Here is an 18925-nt window from a genome sequence, read left to right as displayed (position 1 = left end):
GAATGCGAGCACACACACCTTTGTCATTAGAAAATAAAATGTCCCCCTCTGGGAGTGCCATCTACTCAACCACTGTTATATTACAAGAGAGGCACCTGTCCATATATGGAGTGCTGGCACCTGATAGGCTGACACATGCCACAGAGTGGTGGGCATGGCCTTTTCACAGGTGCTGTGGTGAACAGAGCCACGCCCACTGTCAGGTGAGCTTATACCACAATAAAGCAATGAGAAAGGAGCAGTGCCGTAAGAAATTAAAGGATTACAGCTAACAGTAATGACCCAGATAACATTTTTGACTGAGAGAAAAAAATCCTGATGAAAACAGAGGAAACTAGAGTGACTAAAAGTTTTGAGGGGCTATTTAGAAGCACAGGTAAGAATGTAAAGAACAAGAAAGTGACTGTGAAGTTGGCAATCTTCTCATATGACTCCACTGAGATCCTCCATTGTTTTGGGCTGCAGTATGGGTGACTGACTAGGGACGACTTTCTCAGTCAAAAGGTGTCAGTGATATAGAACATTTTAGCTCAACTTTATGATTAATTCAAGTTCACACATAAAAGAGAGGCAGAATCTGAAGATAAAATGGTCTACTGATGAATGTTGAACCACTCTATATGATAGATAACACAAGTAATTAAATAAGGTTGGTAAAAAAAAGTCATATGTGTATGTAAAGCATGTCCCATATGACCATACAGGGTGCCAAGACTTTGAATGAAACAGTTCAGCACATTACATGATATTTAATATAAAAATATACAAATGAGATATGAACCAATCTAAAAATACTAAAACAGCAAACAGATTTTAATATTCAACTGCCCTATATTGTACCTCAGAAAACAGGCTGTAACGCTTATTTTAACTTCAGTATGAATGGGTCGAGCAAAAGGGCTGTAGGCTGAATGTGTGTGTGTAAATTTTTATTGTTTTGAATGCATTCAAAACGGGCTTTTTGCAGCTTAGTTTCCATGTATAGTCTGTATGAACTGGGGAGTGAATGAGATGTGAAAAACTATGCTTACATATTACGAACTCTTGTTTCCAATCATTTCAAAGTTCTGTTTTCTACATTAGCCTTTCTGAACACGCATGAATGGTGTTCAGTCTGGGCGCAGGTTGCAGTACCTTTTTGTGGCGGTGGGACGTGGACATCTTGTGGACAAAAGGCGGAATCACACCCTCAGGCTTTTTTGGGTTTCGCGTAATTGGAGGCCTCACTGAGCCCTTACTGGAAATGGCAACATAAAAATGAGTCATTTTGCGGAGTCTTAGCCTGGCTAATCAACCCTATGAGTCACAGGCCTCTTTTCACAGAACGCAGTAACAGCTGTACGTGGAAAACAACGTGTGGTAATGTGAAACTTTGTGAGAATCTCCAATATGCTACCCACCTGACTCGTACACCATTGTCCACGAACAGACGAGGCGTCTTACAGTCGTAAAAAAAATAGCTTTTACAAGTGATAAATCCTGTTAGCGTCTAAACCCACTCCTCTTCGTCTAATAGACATCGTCTTTTGTCAATAATATTTCGTTGTTTTTAAAGGCAAATCCCTGCCTACTCAAATATGACGGCCAATGAGCCTTTTAGGGATAGGCTATGGTAAAATTAGCCATTTTAACTGGCTGTGTGCTTGGGGCTAATATTAGCAGGATGCCCATAGACAACAGTGGAATGGTGCGGGTTTGATTCGTCAGGGGTGGATATACTACAACTTCTCCAGGTCTCCAAGTCTTTTCTTCATGAACTCATACTTGTCCCGGGTGTAAACATAGACTGAATACCAAATGGGTCCTTGTTGAATATAACGTAAAACGTTTGGGGGTAGAAGCCATAGTTCACAGCCCTGTGATGCACTTCTTCAATGGGAAAAAAACAGTACAGACCAGCAAGCATTCTAGGCCAGTCTAAGCGAGTTATGCTGGTTGACCAGCATACCCGCACCAAAAACACAACAAATGCTGTTTTTGCTGGCGATCAGCTTAATAACGTCCATCGCTGGTGACCACCGTAATAGAATCCGAAAACATTCGAGATTAGCTGCTGAGAAATAAAGTCTGCTGAGTTTTCACTGCTTCTGCGTCGATTTGGCAGGATTCAGAAAGGGAAACAGATAGTGCCTCCCGGTTTAAATCCCAGGGGAATTAGATGTATCACCTACCCTGGAATTATCACTTGACCCCCTGCTGAGGTAAAAGGAAATCGCTGTGACGTCGCCACGCAGCACATCATCCACCAGGTGGCAGTAACCAGCGAATGCATCATGCACCTGTTTTATATAAAATAAATAAATAATAATAATGATAAAGGCTGATTACAGCATAAGTAAATAGTTAAGATGTAAACAAACTCATGGGAAATGGTTCTTTGTAGAGGGATGCACTAACATGTAGTGCTAATACATTCATGTAATAATTCATGTATGCAGCACACATACCGTCACGTTATTTACTGTTTATAGATATATAACGGTCGTGTTAAAATGGTGGTAAATCTGACAAAAAGGATTTCTTTGGGTAAGCTCTTAAAGATGGGTCCTCAAAGGTTCTTTAGTAAAGAAAATGGGTCTATATAGAACCATGACAACTCAAAGAACCCTTTGCATAATTAAGACCCATCTACAGCACATTCTAGATCACTCTGAAGAATCATTTCATGATGCAAAAAACCCTTCAGTTATGCAGTGTTCTTTGAGTGGTCATGGTTCTATATAGAAGCATTTTCTTTAGTAAAGAACCCTTGAAGACCTGTCTTTTTTAGGTGTCTATACTGTTTCTCTTATAATGCCTTGCCTCTCTATCTAGCATGCATTTTAATGATATGTCTTAGGTCAAGACCTCATCACCAGACTATAAACAATGTCTTAAACATCAGGCCACATATTTTTAGGAGTTGTCAGAGGCAGTCTTTCAGAGTGTTAGGCACTTTGGATGTTTGGTTCCCATTACCATTATTGCTTCTTACTTCAGAATGGAATATTTCACATCAAACCACTTTAAATGACTCCTAAAAATATCAGGGAAATTCCCCTTTAATTAAGGGTATTAATGAAGACAGATCCTGGATTCCTAATTAAAAACAGATGCACATGATAATTTATTGGATTTGCATGTGGTGCTAAATAAATGAACTATCAAACCGGTGCAATAATTGCTTTATTGAACAGTTATGATGCTCAGATTGTAATACAAAATGTATCATCAGCCACTTTCAACATGATCAGAAACAGCTGTTCAAAGCTTTGTGGCATTATCATCAACCATAATTTACCATGCAGATAGCAAGTCTAATCAACGGACAGAAAAGTGACTTGTTAACAAGATGTTCTTGACACACGTGCACTTTTCATTCTAGGGCCAAGCCATTTTTCTAAGTATCAGTTCTTTTATTCATTTTGGGGGTCTATGGTGTACTGAGACTGGACCCTTTTAAATCCTTACAGATATTTTGTGCAGCCGAAGTGAGAACGTAGCACCGGATCACGATTTTCACACCTCTCTAAAACACTCTCTCCAGTGTATTCACAGGATATTTTGATCTATCCCATAATTCCATACTAACAAACAATCAGCAGCAGGCATCATTACAGTACAAGTGAAAACAATACAGTATTCCTCTGTGTTTTAGTCCACATGGTTAAATAAAAAAATGCTCAATTTTTTTTTACAGAATACATTTCAGATGTGACTCTGTGTGAAAAAATCTGGAAGACGCTCTTCATGCATGTTCAAGCACTGGGGTTTTTCCGTTCAGTATAAAAACAATAGATTCAAGTACAATGCATTGCTTTAGGGCACAGTCTACAATATTCTATAAGCCTAGATTATACTTAACTTACTTAACTATCTTCAGATAAATATTAACAAAAAAACTTAAATGGTAAGTTTCCTACTCAGTTATTTTTTTTTTGCTACTACACACTGTTGACTTTATTATTATGCTAAAAAAAAAATCCTTTAAATAACATTTGATATTTTCCGCAAATGTGTTCCCGTTTTTCATATTTTAAGACAGCATTTTCTCAGTGGAACATATGTTCTTGTGGTGGTGGTGTTTTCTTTCTCTCCCCAAAGTCTGAGGTGGACGGACTGGTCTGGGAAGTATTGTACAGTGATGGGAGAAGGATAAAATCTCAACTTGCCCTAGCATGCTCATCTCATGTATCACCCCTAGTCTAAACAGCTGCTGGGAGATAAGGGGCATGGGGAGTTGCGTAATAGCGTAATGGCTGCATGCTTTCTCTGTGTAAACAGAGAAAGACCGTTAGTTGGACACTAAAACCACACATCTCTTCATTGGTTTGTTTTTTGTCCAAGTGGTTCTTCTATGGATTCATACCGTGTCCAATGACCTTTCTCCCAGGGAATGATGCTGGACAGCTGTTTGGAAACGTCTGGGGGTAACAGGGATAGATTCTGGGAAAATACACCTTTCAGATGGACAAGGGAATGATTGCACTCTTAATTCAGTCCACCTTTACGTAGCCATTGGCATTGGTGGCCACTCCTCTGGCTCCTCTTCCTCTCCTACCTCCACCTCTTCCACCTCTTCCACCACCATCAGGCTGTCCTCCAGTCCGGCCAGGCTCCGCCCCCTCATCAAAACGTAACCGTAGTGTGTTGCGGATGACCAGGCGCTCCACGATGAAGGACGCGCAGAACCAAGGCACGGCATATTCTGCCGTGATCAGCCCCATGAAGTTGTACTTAAACTCAGAGTAGTCCCATGGACAGGCATTGAACTGCCGCAGCAGCAGACCTGTGCCAAACTCCCATAGGTAGGTCCACAGTGTGTAGATAATGCAGCGCAGCAGTACATTACAGCGGCCCTGCAGGCACAGGTACATGCGCTCCACGATGAGGATGCATGTGCCATAGATGAACAGTGCCCACACGCTGGTCACACCTGGAAACTTCCAATTACAGTTCACTACAAACTCCCAAGCTGCAGTGAACATGACTTCACAGAAGTAGCCGTGGATGGCGTACAGGTACCACCGCGACAGGGCCGTCAGCGGCTCGGGGGTCATCGTTGTTGCCATGGTTACCATCCCGGTCTGTTCCAAACAGTGGGGAGGACCCTGACTGGAGGAGGGGAAAATAGTGAGAGAAATTTAAGTAGCCTGCATATGTAGAATCTTGAACGCACTAGCAGAGCAATGTTCAGCTCAAATGAAGTCTTGCAGACTATACTGACTGCCAAAAGGATTGTTTTGTAGGGATGAGTCCTTCAAACACAACAGGAAAACTACTATAATATGTACATGGGCTGTACCAAAAGGCTGTTCTGTGGTGGACAACTGATTATCAAGTATGCTATACTGTAAATCCTTTCCACACATTCACACATACACCCACTTAATCACGTCAGGTGGCCACCAAAGGGCTGTGTCCTTCAAACAACTCAAAGCCTAAAGGAGTAAGTACTCCCTTTAGATTGTCAGTCAATGCTGATTTTTTTAAAAGACAATTAAGGATTCAACTGTCTCAAGAGAAGTCTGATGAATGACATCAGAGCAGAATGTGGTAACAGGTATCGCAGTTCACACTACTAGTTGAGCCTAAAAGAGGAACTGTGTGCTTTTTTTTTTTTTTTTTTGAGAACAAGGTGCTTTTGTCTTTAAGCAGACATGCCAGGCCAGACCACTGAGGATTAGCTCTTTTCTTTAAATCAAGGAACAAGGGTTTCTTGCAAATAGCCAAGCCAACAGTCTAGGCTAACTGACCCTTACCTCAGCAAAACAGCTTCACCTTCACCCACGTACTTACCCTGGTCCAGCTGTCTGTCTGACCTGAACATGGGGTGGAGGTGTTACATTTGGGCAACATTCAAGGATGAGCAGGAGAGGGCTTGATATTGGAGCAGCTTTAATTAAAGAGGATTTTAAGGCAACCGACTCTTATTGCAGTCTCAAAGTCCCAACTGTCTGTTATGGTCTGGGAAGTGGAACAGCTTTGTGTAATGGAGATGAGAAGGACATTGAGCAGCTAAAATATATAACCTCAAACTTGATGTTGTGGACATCATGTTGTGGAATTTCAGAATAGTTTTTAGTTACACTGAAAGGAATTCACTGAACACAGAAATTACAGTCAGCTGCAGTTTGTTTCCCATGCAGTGCATCTTGCAACAACACTTGTTTTCTCCACACTGTAAGATGTTTTTGTTATTTAATTTACTTCTTTTGCACAGATCACTTCACGTTTACACACAAAATGTCTTTTGACTTTGTACTTTTAAATATTAACAAAAAATGAACAATGTATTTATAAGTATAAATAATAGACACAATATACACTGTATGCAGTCACTGGAAAAGAGTTGCTAGACAAACTGAAAGTAGGAGGAACAACAGTTACACAAAGAAAAAGAAAAAAACTTTGTTCCACTCAATGCAAAACAACTCTGGTAAAACACAAGATGATGCACATTTATATGCATCTAGACTAATCAAAACTCTTCTGGAAAAAATGCACACTGGTCAGATGAAGCAATTGTACTTTGAGTACAAGCACAAGTACATATTTTCAAGTACATACCATACGTCTGAATTGCCTTGTTAGTGTAAATGAGTTCAGTGTACTTTAACATTTACATAATTCAGTTTAACTGATTTGAAATGATGGTTTAAGATGAGGATGATGATTATTTTAAATGAAGCACATTAGCTAGTTATACAATATTATTCAGTGCTACCTTGAATTGAGTAGTGCTGCAGTGGAAAAGACAAGGTTTGCTGTGAGAAAACCAGTTTTGTACGACGGTTGATTTGCTCCTCATCGGTCTTTCGGCATCAGTCTCTGTATCTCGGCGACAGCAGGAATCGTATTCGAGGCTGGACGCATCCTAGAAGCTAGAAGCTTGCGTGTGGAGCATGGAGAACCGTAGCTGAATGTCCTCTAAAGCCAGCCACAGACTGTGATTTTAGAAATCTTGTTGTGACTCGCACTGCAAGTTTGAATATCTATCCATTGTGTGCGGACAAAGTCCGCAATTTCAAATAAAGCCATTTCACTCAAAATAACACACTGTGTGCCAAGTCAGTCGATTGGTCTACCTCATCTGAAGGTGGTTCACAAGCTGAACTCATTTCGTCTCACTTTATTAATTAAATAACCCTGTTACTTAACCTAAACTAAACTAAACCAATGTTCTTTAAACAGGCATTTCATGAAACGCAGACTGTAGCTTATGTCACATTTGTTTGTCACATACCTTGGCTTCAAGGACAGTGATAAAAGCAAACAAAAAAAAAAAAAAAAAAAGACCCAAATCTGAATAGAATTAGAACATTGCTTTTCTTGATATTTAGGGTGATGCTAAACAAACTAAGTTTTATGAGTAGCAGGATGAATTAACACAGGTTTTTAAATGCAGCTAAACGGGTCAAAGAACAACAAACATTCTCTTGTCACATTCTCCATAACATCATTTATCTGTGAATTTTTTAAAGCAATTGGACACATTTCTCAAGAGTAACCTCGAACACCATTTTTGAAAGTAATATTTTCCATAAGTGTTTTTTGTTTACTAAACTGTGTGTCACAGAATTCACACCTATGTTATTTTAATCAGTGGCTATAATACACAATTTTGAAGCATGTAAATAACTCTGTGATAGCCAGCCAGTTTAAAAGTTCAGCCTCCACATGGTGGAGTTTAACACAGTCTTCTAAAGTAATTATTTATGAAAAGTATTCCAGACCCTTGTTGTAAAACATAATGAAAAATGCAATAAAAAGATTGATGACAAAAGTATTTAGCACAAAATAAAATGTTGTGCTCTGCTTTCTCCTAAATAATGCTAATAATGTATTTTAATGACAGCACAATTTACCAAATTACATATGAATTACAAATTACAATTTGTAATATGCTACAGTATCATGCTGTAGTAAAAACTAAGAAAAATGTCCACTAACAGACGAGAAACAAACACTTCTACAGTTCCCCCCCCGAATCAGCACTTTAATTTTAATTTAAAAAAAAAAAAACAGCTGATTTCTGAATTTCAGTAATATCCAGAATTTACTTTTAGAAATGGTTCCTTCAATGAAATTGTTTTATTCATAGCCTTAATGATATTTTTGTACTAGAAAATATAAGAATTTAGAGTTTGTTTTCTGAATAATCCAAAAACATTGTATGCTTTCTTTACCAAAGATGTTATACATAATTGCATCTTAAAATTAAAGCTTCATAGTGTAAGCACAAAAAGGGGTCATGACACTGACCTGTATAAATATTTCCACATACAGAAGAATCAGACTCAGAATCAGAATCAGAATCAGACATGTTTTCTCAAATTGTGTCTGTGCTGTAAATAGGTCATTTAAAAGAGGTAGGTTAATCTGTTTTTTTTTTTTTTTGAGAACATGAGAATGTGTGAGAAAGTGTTCTACAGAAAGTCGCAGACAAAAATCTGTTTAAAAGAAGTCTATGAACTGATGAAGCAATAGTGTGCACACATGGCTTTCTTTTAATAAGAGCTACGTGATGTACGTTTGCCTCTGTGGTCTGTTCTCGTATCCCCTCCCCCCTAGCAGTTTGCTCTTCAGTCAGCATTGGTATTGATCTGTACCCAGTTAGACCTCTATTGACCCTCCCAGGAACCCATGCAGACCAGAGTCAGATACGAATGCTCTCTCAAAAACAGCTGCAGCTGCTGAGTAGGCACCACAAACCCAGCTAGCCATGCAGACTCATTATGCATGATAATGCTGGTACTGCGCTCATATCAACCAATTCCTTAACAGCAGTCTCGGTTCAATACTGTGGTCTAAACAATATTCAGCCTGGGTCTTAATGGACTAGACTATAGCTTGTACCTGCTGCTGTGATCTCTGTTAAAGTGTAACATCACTGGTACATGCTTTCTTTCAGAAATGCTGGCTGGCATGTTGTATCCAGATAAAAATCTGCCAGCCACAGCTCAGTGTTTCTTATGACAAGAACCGTAAGCTTTTATAACCTCCTTGTAATGGGTACATTAAAAGGGGGTAACTTATCTCCCAAGATATAAGCAGCAAAAAAAATCCACCTAGTTGATTAATGGATGTATCAGAGTTCCTTTGCATATAGTTGCACCAGAATGCTCATGTTTCCATATGATTCCATCGAAACATCTGTATTGAATGAGAGAAAATCTCTTTTCTAAATATTATTTCCGAACATGGGTGTAACTTCCAACATGGTATCCATCATTAAGATGTAAGACAGGATTTACTAATAAATGCTTTATTGAAGATTTTGTTTAATATAAATTCTGGTGTAACAACACGCAGTTAGCATCAGCAGACATGTATCACGGTAGTGTGGAATGAGGTGCCTGAGCCAAGTGCAATGCAAGTTTATAAAAAGCTAAATGTTTTCCCTCCATTTTAAATGAATCAGACAAGGATTTATCTTATAAATTTCAGCATTCAGTGGACTAAAAACGAAAAGACAGAATGAAGAGATTCTTAACAGCACTGAAAAGAACAAAAAAAATTAATCCATCAGATGAGCCGAAGTGCACATCCTCTAGCACGTGAAGAAACTTTACACGGGACATTGAGCACAGAATTTGGAAATTTAATACAAAAGCTTGGTTCACCTCAAATGCGGGTGCGTTTGAGGTCTGTATCTGGGTAATATTCCCTAATCCTCATTAATACTGCCAGAAAAGCCTCAAGCCTACCATGTGTATTAAGTTTTTGTTACCTTTAAGTTTGTGTAATGCCAATAGCTCCTCGAAATACTCCCAAAGATCACATTACAAAATATGAGAAATATTCTGGTTCATGGCAGGACTACCTGTAAAGAATGTTAAGCACTTAAAATTCAAATTAACAGGAGAATTTTGCAGTAAATTTGGAGACAAAATACAGATTTTCTAGAAATAAATTTTTAAAAAGTACAATAAGGGTGAGCATTTCTTTATGTATTATTATTATTAATATAATATTGGACAATATGTTTTGTCTTTACCTGATGTTATGCACAAGATTGTGATCAATTCTGCCATTATATGTTTTTCTGAGCATATCATGGGTGTCATCATGACATCTAAAACGCTGAACTGCTTGTATCATTAGGACAGATTTAGACCAATCATAGAGAACCTTTAACTACATTAACTCGTAACAAGGTCTTGAGATTTTAGCCCATTATATTATTTTATTAACTTCCTGTTTTTATTTACCTTACTGTTCCGTCTTATATAGTTAATATATTTTCCCACACACTGAATGCAAATTACTGCATGTGTGGCTTTTTATAGCCTTTTGTAAGTTATTTTAACAAATTTTAAGCTTATTTTGGAACTAAGGGGTGGAGCCCCAACCCTGAAAACCTGCCCAAGATCATTATCACTCCTACACCAAAATTTACTGTTGGCACTTTGCATTCCAGTATATAAAATTTTTCTGGCATCTGCTAAAGGCAGAAAAATTCAATCACATTTCTCCTGCTCCAGAGTCTTGTGGCGGTGTGCTTTATATCACTCAAACCAACGCTTGGCATTGTGCACAGTGATCTTAGGCTTGAGAGCAGCTGCTCAGCCATGGAAATTAATTTCATGAAGCTCTAGACACACAGTTCTTGGGTTTATGTTGCTTCAAGAGGCAGAACTCTGTAGCATGTGATGCAAAAGAAGATGGTGATTTTTACATGCTTCATGCTTTTGCACTCAGCGACCCTGCTCTGAGTTTTTGTGGTCTACTGCTTTGTGGCTGAGCTGTTGTTCCTCCTAGACACTTCCCTTTCACTATAAACGCACTTAAAGTTGACCAGGGCAGATCTAACAGTGCAGAAATTTCACAAACTGACTTGTGCCAAAAAGGGGGAGTCATATGACAGTGTGACATTTAAAGTCACTAAGCTTCCTTTTACTGCCATTGTTTGTATATGGAGATTGAAATGGGTGTGGCTGAAACACCTCAGCACAATGATTAGGAGAAACTTCTGGCCATCATGAAAATGCTGGTAAGTATCATGATGCTACATTTTGGCTATATAGCCACTGTTGGCCTACAATGGCATTTTGTTTCTTGCCTAGTCATGATAGCTAGAATCACTGTTAACCAGAAGTGAAAGTTAAGAGAATACAGTTATGATATGACCATTTCCCAACTGACCCAGCCGTCAGTTAAACTACTTTGTCTCCTAGGAGAGCCACAGATAGACAAGTGTATAGAATGCCACTTGTTCAAAGCATGTGTGATAAAATGCTCTGTATAAGGGCGACCAGTCAAAAGCCCATTTCTGTAAGAGAAACTATATAAAATGCCCTTTTCACTACTTTGCAACTTTGAAATTATTGACTATGATGCATCCTTGCTCCCTCTATTTCTGGGAGGTGGCTGATGGGATCTCTGGGTCCTTGCCATGAGGTCACTCCACTCTGCGCAAAATAAATGGCAGTGGATCAATAGCAGAGACAGCTCAGTTACAGCACAGCAGCATCTTAGCTCTCAAGCCCAAAGATCCTTCATTCTTATCATCAGGTATAATAGAGGCCTATTTGATAGGCCTCTAGAGTAGAGAATCAGGACCTGGGGCTCTTGTTTCTAATGGAAGAGGAAGTAGTAACTTTTCTCACATGCATATCAGCATTAAATGTGATGTCAGCGTTTGAAAGGGAAACTCCATTCCATTTGACTGTACTGAGGTCCTTGTTCAGTTATAAAAACATTTAAATACATCCAACCTGCTTTTCATGCTTCAATTACTTGTATTGAAATCCTCAACATTTGGCAGAATTCCCCTTTAAAGATTAATGTCCATATTCACAGAGTTAGGTTTAAAGGTTTAATGTGAAAGGCTCAGTTTAAGAGTAACTTACCATGTTTGAAATCTTCCCCTACAAAATGGCACAACCCTCAAATTAAAAAGAACATTTCTTCAGCAGTCTACTAGCAACGCTCTGTAGGCAACCCTGCCAATCTGCAGTGGCAGCAGAGGAAAGTTCAGCAACCTCGCTGCTGCTCGCCAACCCCTAAATCTTCAGCGATATGAAGCTGAAGTCAGCTATTCGCCAGCTTCTTGTTTGAATTTTCCTGTTCCACCTTAAATGGCGCAGCATTTCTTATGCATGATGTGCCAGAATGTAACTACTTCAACCATTTAAGATGGAACAGGATATTTAGCTAGCTAGCTACTGAGGCATCAGCATACCCCTAGTAATTTTTTTAGCTTGTTATGAAGAAAAGGATCACAATACATTGAGATAACATTAAACTAAGATAATACAATGGTTATTGTAATTTTTAACAAAAAAAAAACTCATATTTGTGGGTTTCTTTGATCGCTTATACAGCCGTCTTGCTGTTTTTTGTTTTTTTTTTTCTCCTTTTTTTTTCTCATAACACTGTTTGGAGTGAGGTTTCGCCTTACCCCTCTGCCTTAACAAAAACCCTACCTCTAGGCGGAATGTGCAAAAGAGGGGTAGGGCTAAGTGGTAGGGGCAAAGGGGTCAAATCAAATTGGGCCCCAAATACACTGAAAATAAAACTCAAGCAGGTCAGCAAACCCTCTACAAGACTAGTCTCAGCCTCAGGTCAGTTTCTTACACTGGCCGAGACCCAGAGAATGCCCAAAGCCCTCCAGACTACATAACATATGGAGATCAGGACCTTCCGAAGCTTAAAAAGACAAGGTTTAGGAGTGCAACTGTAAAGTTTATAATGAACATAATCTTGAAAACTTTCTTATACAGTTGGTCTTGTAACACATGGTTGCTGCAAGACTGTCAAAAAAATCAAAAGAAAAAAAAAAGTATGGTGTTACATTTTGAGCTACTTCGTAAGAGGACTCTGTCAAAAAGGAGGCTTTTTGTGGGGTTTTTCAAGAGGCAGGAAGGGATCAAGGCACTTAAGGCCTCTACAGCAATCTCACTTCCACCCTCGCATTGTGTAGTCATCCTCCAGCCCTGTGACTGTGGTTGTGCCAAAATGTGTGGGTAAGACTTCAATAAAAGCACCTTTTTTTTCTTTTGACTGAAAGAGCTTTATTTCCAACTCACGACCTAAAGACACAGGGCCTCTTAAAAAGCAGAACTGTAAACTAGATTATAGTTTAGCTTTGGGTCAATAATGTTTAGCTGAATATTATTGATGCTCTTGATGTAACTACTTCTGTTCAACACAGTAAAAAGCTCATTCAAAGAGGTCAAAGTCAAACAACCTTTTTTTACAAGACACCTTTCAGCTCCTTACACTGAGAATGCTCTAAGCCTTCCAGACTGCATAACACATGGGGATTAGGACCCTCTGAAGCTTAAAAAAGGCAAGGGTTCGCAACGTGGCCATGATGAGCCATGTAATAAACAAAGCAGCATGAAATTTCAGCTTCAGGAGAATCCTTGCAGAGTGTCATTGCCCTATAATGATCTCAGCCTACTGTGTGACCACTACACAGTTTGCTAAGACAGTTTCACTACTGGCCAATTTTCCTGACACAGATTAAAGCCAATCCTCACACTAAATTACACAGTTGGTAGAGATTCTCCACTCTCCATTTTTGGCCAAGGACTATATAATGCTAGGTAATATACCTTACACTGACAAAGCACGATACAGATATATCATAAAATAGATGTAAATGACAGGGTCCCTGTTGCCAGTCTGTTTGCATTTATTTATTTATTTCCCCCATTTGTGCACTTCACTCATGGTACCCAGCATCATTTACTGGGTGCTTTAATATGGCTTCCTTATCTTTGTTAATGGAAAACTAAACATCACCTGATGCTGTGAAACCAGAAAGAATGTATTAGCGACGCACTGATACAGAAATATCTTCCTAGCATCACATAGAAACGTAACACTTATTTGTAGACGGTTACAAATGTGTGTCAAATCAATAAATATACTAAAATCATCAAATATCTGTTCTAAAGCATTATCTAGGAATCTGTGCCTTTCCAATGTATTTTTATGTATATATCTACCTATACTGATAGGATTATAAGTGATAAGTAGAAAAGATGAATTTTATCAATGCCATCCAGCACTGGGACTAGTGTTATCTGTGGGCTGGGGAAAAGTGAGCACAAATGGTTCAGAATATCACTTATGGCCCGTCAAATGAAGTGTAGATATTTAGATCTGGACTGGTAACATGACCTGCAATGCAGTGGAACTTACTCCACTCGCGCCAAATCCCCAGTTTTAATCATCTGTGCTCTGAGGATCAGCGTGTCTTTGATCTCTTACTCTAGTGATCTCGTTGGCGTAGGGGACTTCAGTTCAGAGCACAAGGGCGAATTGTCGACTTAAAACCACACACACACACACACACACACACGTACACGCAAAAGATCCTCGTTCGACCTCTTCACCATCACGAAAGCCCCGTTTGCCTTTGGCTCCTTGTGTATCCGCGGCTCTCTCGTCGTGTGGAGAATCTGAAACATTTAAAAACTGACCATTTTTCTTCAGATGCGTTTACAAGCCTGGAAGCCGATCTCGCTTCAAATGCGGAAGCCTCAAAGCTCCCATCCTTCATGGTAATGTCACCACGGGCGCCATCCGTCTCATCTCCGTGATGTACATGTGAATTTGCTCTGGTTTAAGGCTCTCCACCGCAGTCGTGACGGCGCAGGCCCTTAACCGTTCCGGTCGAAGCTGAAGTTAAAGTTGGCTTATTCCTTTTCTTAGCTTATTATTTCAGTTTTCCATTCCACCTTAACTGGTACGTTAGAACTGGCGTTCTGGCTTCTGTACGGGCGCCAGAATGTAACCGCAGCACCATTTAAGGTGGAATGGAAAATTCGAATAGGAAGCGGCTTCAGCCTCGTCCGTTCCGCAGCGACACTGCACCGGCTCTCTGCCCCTCTCAGTCTCTCAGCCGGCAACAGTCAGCCGCTGCCATCACCTCTCCACATTCACAGCCCTCAGCGGAGCTCGGGAAGCAGCCCAGGCTCTCACATCCACGATAAACGCCGAGGCTCCGTTTAAACCGCACGAACTCGATTCGTTCATTATAACGCGCGTGCAGTTTAGCTTAGCCTAAAATCTCGATCACTCCACAAGAGACAGGAGAAAACTCAAAGCTGCTACACTGCTGTTCAGGCACCAGACTGGTGATTTGTAGCCTAAGGTTGGCCCGTGGAGAGCAATTTATGAGCTGGACTGACGTGCAAAGTGATGACAGCACAACAAAAAAAGAAAGATGCCCGAGGGCAAAACACCTGAGCCCAACACGGCTCTCTGAACGACTGAGGAGAAATGCTCTGTGATGGAAACGGGGCTATAAAAGTGATATTCTGAGGCTGTTGCAATGCTGGTTTGACAAGCTAGCCCAACTGTAGGTGAAAGCCCAGCGTTTCACCCTGAGACAGCCTACAGAGACATCCTGAAAGTGGCTTACCGTGTGTTTACTCTTCGGGCGTAGAGCGGCGGGGATCAGGCCTTTGGAAATGCATTGTAGTGTGTGGACGAAGAAGCTACATAACAGGAAAATCGTCGTGCCGGTCCCCTCTCAGTCTGCATTTCCCCCGGCTAACCTCTCTCCCTCTCTCCCTCTCTCTCCACTGGTAACTGACACATTTTACTTCACTGCAGCAGTAACAGCACATGCTCAGAGACGAGCTTGGGCATCCAGCAAACAGCTCCAGCAGCCGGAGTTAACCGCTTCATTGCTGGTTGTTGTTTTTTTTCGGTCGTGTCCTAGAAGCAAGACTCGATTCGAGAGGGGGGGATTCCAAAGGAACAAAGTGACAAAAGACAAAAGTGATCTGGCAACTTCCCAGCGCCCCTGACTCAGTGTTACCTGTTTTTGCCTAGAATGTATATACAAATTCTATCTATATTTAAGAATTATTCGCCTCGGATATACGAGACCCATTCCCCAAAACCCACTTGAGGTCTTTTTTTTCACTATGCATAAAAGCCCACAGCAAAACTGCTTATTAGTCTTGGTGAACATCTGAATAAGATGTGAAGGACCTCATGGACCTGTGTCCATGCACTCGCTTATGTTCAGCAGGCTGAAGACTCTCCACAAAGGGGCCCATTAGCACTTAAAGAGCTTCTGGTGCTTGCATCAATGACATCGCGTCCTCTTTTTTATTAATTCCTTAATGCCCATATCTTAAACTCAACATTACCTTTGGTTCAAACTGAGGCGTAAAAGTAAGTTATCCAAATGTGATTGTGAATAAATGTAATATGTAAAATGTAATACATGAAATCAAACATTTTTAATGGGTGCTGTAAGATAATCTAAGGTATAACAATTTTGAATGGACAATCACTTTCAATCAAGCAGAGCAAGGTCTGTGACAGTTTTCCTAATCATTATGAATTTAGCTGTTACACATTAACTGGTTAACAAGGAAGTCCCTCTGGCTCAGTTTAGTAAACAGATGATACTGTGATGCTAAGACTATAATGCTAGATGTTGTAAACGTCCTGCAGTGGTGATTACATCATGAAGTCCTTGGTGTTTTGTGTGATCAGGGTTAACTGTGCATGCCCTCTGTGAACTATTTGATTCTGGCGAGAGCTGTGAGTGCAGCTGGCTTTATTCGACTTCTTTCTTATAAACTGCTGGCTAGCTGGTCACAGCCTTCCAGATTTGACCTGCATATGTTTAGCATCAAGGGCATCTTTGTCATCATTATTTGAATGCACACCTACAAAAAGCCTGTCATTCTGAATAAAAACGAGGTTTTTAGTGAACATGATTAGGATGATGGGAGGATTTCTACTGCCACATGCTCTCTAAAAGGTATCAATATTTAATAAGTAAACTGTGGCATAAACTCAAGCATATCACGTATCACTGCAAGGTTTTCAGTGACTTTCTTGGCAGGATGTGTATAAGTGTGAAGAAATGTATATACACATATGGTATCATTCTTAAGAAGGTGCATTGTATTCATGGAGCAGTACCCTTTTAGAACTTCCATCATCTCTGAACAATTCTCCATTTATGCAAGAGTTTCCTTACAAAAAGAATATGCTGTACATGACAAATTCATTATAACAAGCATTGATAAACACTGGAGGCCCAAAATGCACCACTGTACAATAATGCCTCCCTAATGTTTTCATTTACATATTCACAAAAGAGAAACAACATTTGTAATTACACCATAGATGCAATACTGTGGAAAAAGGTAGAAAAAGAGCATGTTCTATCATTTTATCAATAAGTTAAACGTCTGTGGAGTCAGGGCAGGACGGACTAAAGAAACCGAATAATACAAGCATCCAAACAATCAAAATGATAGTACAGAAAGAAATGTCCATCTTTTTTCAGAGCAGTATTGACATGTTAGAAAATAATGCAAGAGGCCAATACAACAGCTTGTCCATGTTTTCCCCTCAGGGTTTGTGAGCAAGCTGTTTCAAGAAACATTTTAGTTTCTCTGCTTTATCAACATTTAACTAAAAGTGATTACATTTGATTAAAAAGAATGATAGCAACAAGACTTGTAATAATAATAATAATAATAATAATAATAATAAACAGAAGTAGCAATATATGGTAAATATTGAACACAGTCCTGTACAAACAGGTCAGTCCTATCATTGGACAAAGCTCGGAAACATCTGTTTTGTTTTTTTTTTGACTTTTTTTTTTTTTTTTTTTAAAGGGTCTTTGAGTGACACCAGTTCTAATATTGCCCAGGCTGAGCACAGATCCTCTTCATTAGGTCCTTCCATCGCTGAGAGTTGGAAAAACACCTCCATCTTAATCTGCAGAATAACAACCAGGGGGATGCCATCAGTACTTCAATCAATCATGCCCTGAAGCTGACAGACAATACATAATAGGGACTGCTTAGACTAGTCTACTAATAAACCCACTAGTCATCACTTCAGGCTACATTCGACTAGCTGAGGACAGTGCCTGCCTGAAGTAAAGTAATGGTATTTTATTTATTTATTTACATACACACACAGCTAAAAAAAAAATAAAGGGAACACTCAAATAACACATCCTAGATCTGAATGAAATATTCTCATTGAATACTTTGTTCTTTACAAAGTTGAATGTGCTGACAACAAACACACAAAAAATATCATCAATGCAAATCAAATTTATTAACCAATGGAGGCCTGGATTTGGAGTCACACACAAAATTAAAGTGGAAAAACACACTACAGGCTGATCCAACTTTGATGTAATGTCCTTAAAACAAGTCAAAATGAGGCTCAGTATTGTGTGTGGCCTCCACGTGCCTGTATGACCTCCCTACGCCTGGGCATGCTCCTGATGAGGTGGCGGATGGTCTCCTGAGGGATCTCCTCCCAGACCTGGACTAAAGCATCCGCCAACTCCTAGACAGTCTGTGGTGCAACGTGGCGTTGGTGGATGGAGCGAGACATGATGTCCCAGATGTGCTCAATTGGATTCAGGTCTGGGGAACGGGCAGGCCAGTCCATAGCTTCAATGCCTTCATCTTGCAGGAACTGCTGACACACTCCAGCCACATGAGGTCTAGCATTGTCCTGCATTAGGAGGAACCCAGGGCCAACCGCACCAGCATATGGTCTCACAAGTATCTCGGTACCTAATGGCAGTCAGGCCACCTCTGGCGAGCACATGGAGGGCTGTGCGGCCCTCCAAAGAAATGTCACCCCACACCATTACTGACCCACTGCCAAACTGGTCATGCTGAAGGATGTTGCAGGCAGATCGCTCTCCACAGCGTCTCCAGACTCTGTCACGTGCTCAGTGTGAACCTGCTTTCATCTGTGAAGAGCACAGGGCGCCAGTAGCGAAAAATCCTTGCCAATCCTGGTGTTCTCTGGCAAATGCCAAGCGTCCTGCGCGGTGTTGGGCTGTGAGCACAACCCCCATCTGTGGACGTCGGGCCCTCATACCATCCTCATGGAATCGGTTTCTAACCATTTGTGCAGACACATGCACATTTGTGGCCTGCTGGAGGTCATTTTGCAGGGCTCTGGCTGTGCTCCTCCT

General features: G+C 40.3%; 2 protein-coding genes across 3 annotated transcripts in view; both read right to left on the bottom strand.

Annotated features, from left to right (window-relative positions):
• Positions 1 to 3147: 3147 nt before the first annotated feature.
• On the bottom strand, positions 3148 to 15966 carry tmem229b (transmembrane protein 229B). 2 transcript variants are annotated; one of them, XM_017694500.2, is made up of 2 exons: positions 15362 to 15966; positions 3148 to 5094 (listed from the first exon to the last, which is right to left on the bottom strand). In XM_017694500.2, the coding sequence occupies exon 2, from the start codon at positions 5058 to 5060 to the stop codon at positions 4476 to 4478; it is 585 nt and encodes a 194-aa protein (XP_017549989.1). In that variant the 5' UTR covers positions 5061 to 5094; positions 15362 to 15966; the 3' UTR covers positions 3148 to 4475. The 2 variants fall into 2 exon arrangements, with proteins under 2 accessions (XP_017549989.1, XP_017549990.1); XM_017694501.2 differs by lacking the exon at positions 15362 to 15966 and adding an exon at positions 6707 to 7253.
• An 880-nt stretch (positions 15967 to 16846) lies between these two features.
• mta1 (metastasis associated 1) overlaps positions 16847 to 18925 on the bottom strand; it is a 35299-nt gene continuing 33220 nt past the window's right edge. Inside the window, exon 18 of the mRNA XM_017694499.2 lies at positions 16847 to 17697. The gene's annotated coding sequence lies outside the window, so the exon portion shown is untranslated. The remainder of the gene's footprint in view (positions 17698 to 18925) is intronic.

The sequence above is a fragment of the Pygocentrus nattereri genome, chromosome 10 (assembly GCF_015220715.1).
Source record: "Pygocentrus nattereri isolate fPygNat1 chromosome 10, fPygNat1.pri, whole genome shotgun sequence".
Taxonomy (NCBI): Eukaryota; Metazoa; Chordata; class Actinopteri; order Characiformes; family Serrasalmidae; genus Pygocentrus; species Pygocentrus nattereri.
This window is presented reverse-complemented; position numbering and strand designations above follow the sequence as displayed.

Bases quoted from the DNA above. Each gene is read 5' to 3' on its own strand.
- tmem229b (XM_017694500.2), bottom strand. From the start codon at position 5,060: ATGGTAACCATGGCAACAACGATGACCCCCGAGCCGCTGACGGCCCTG.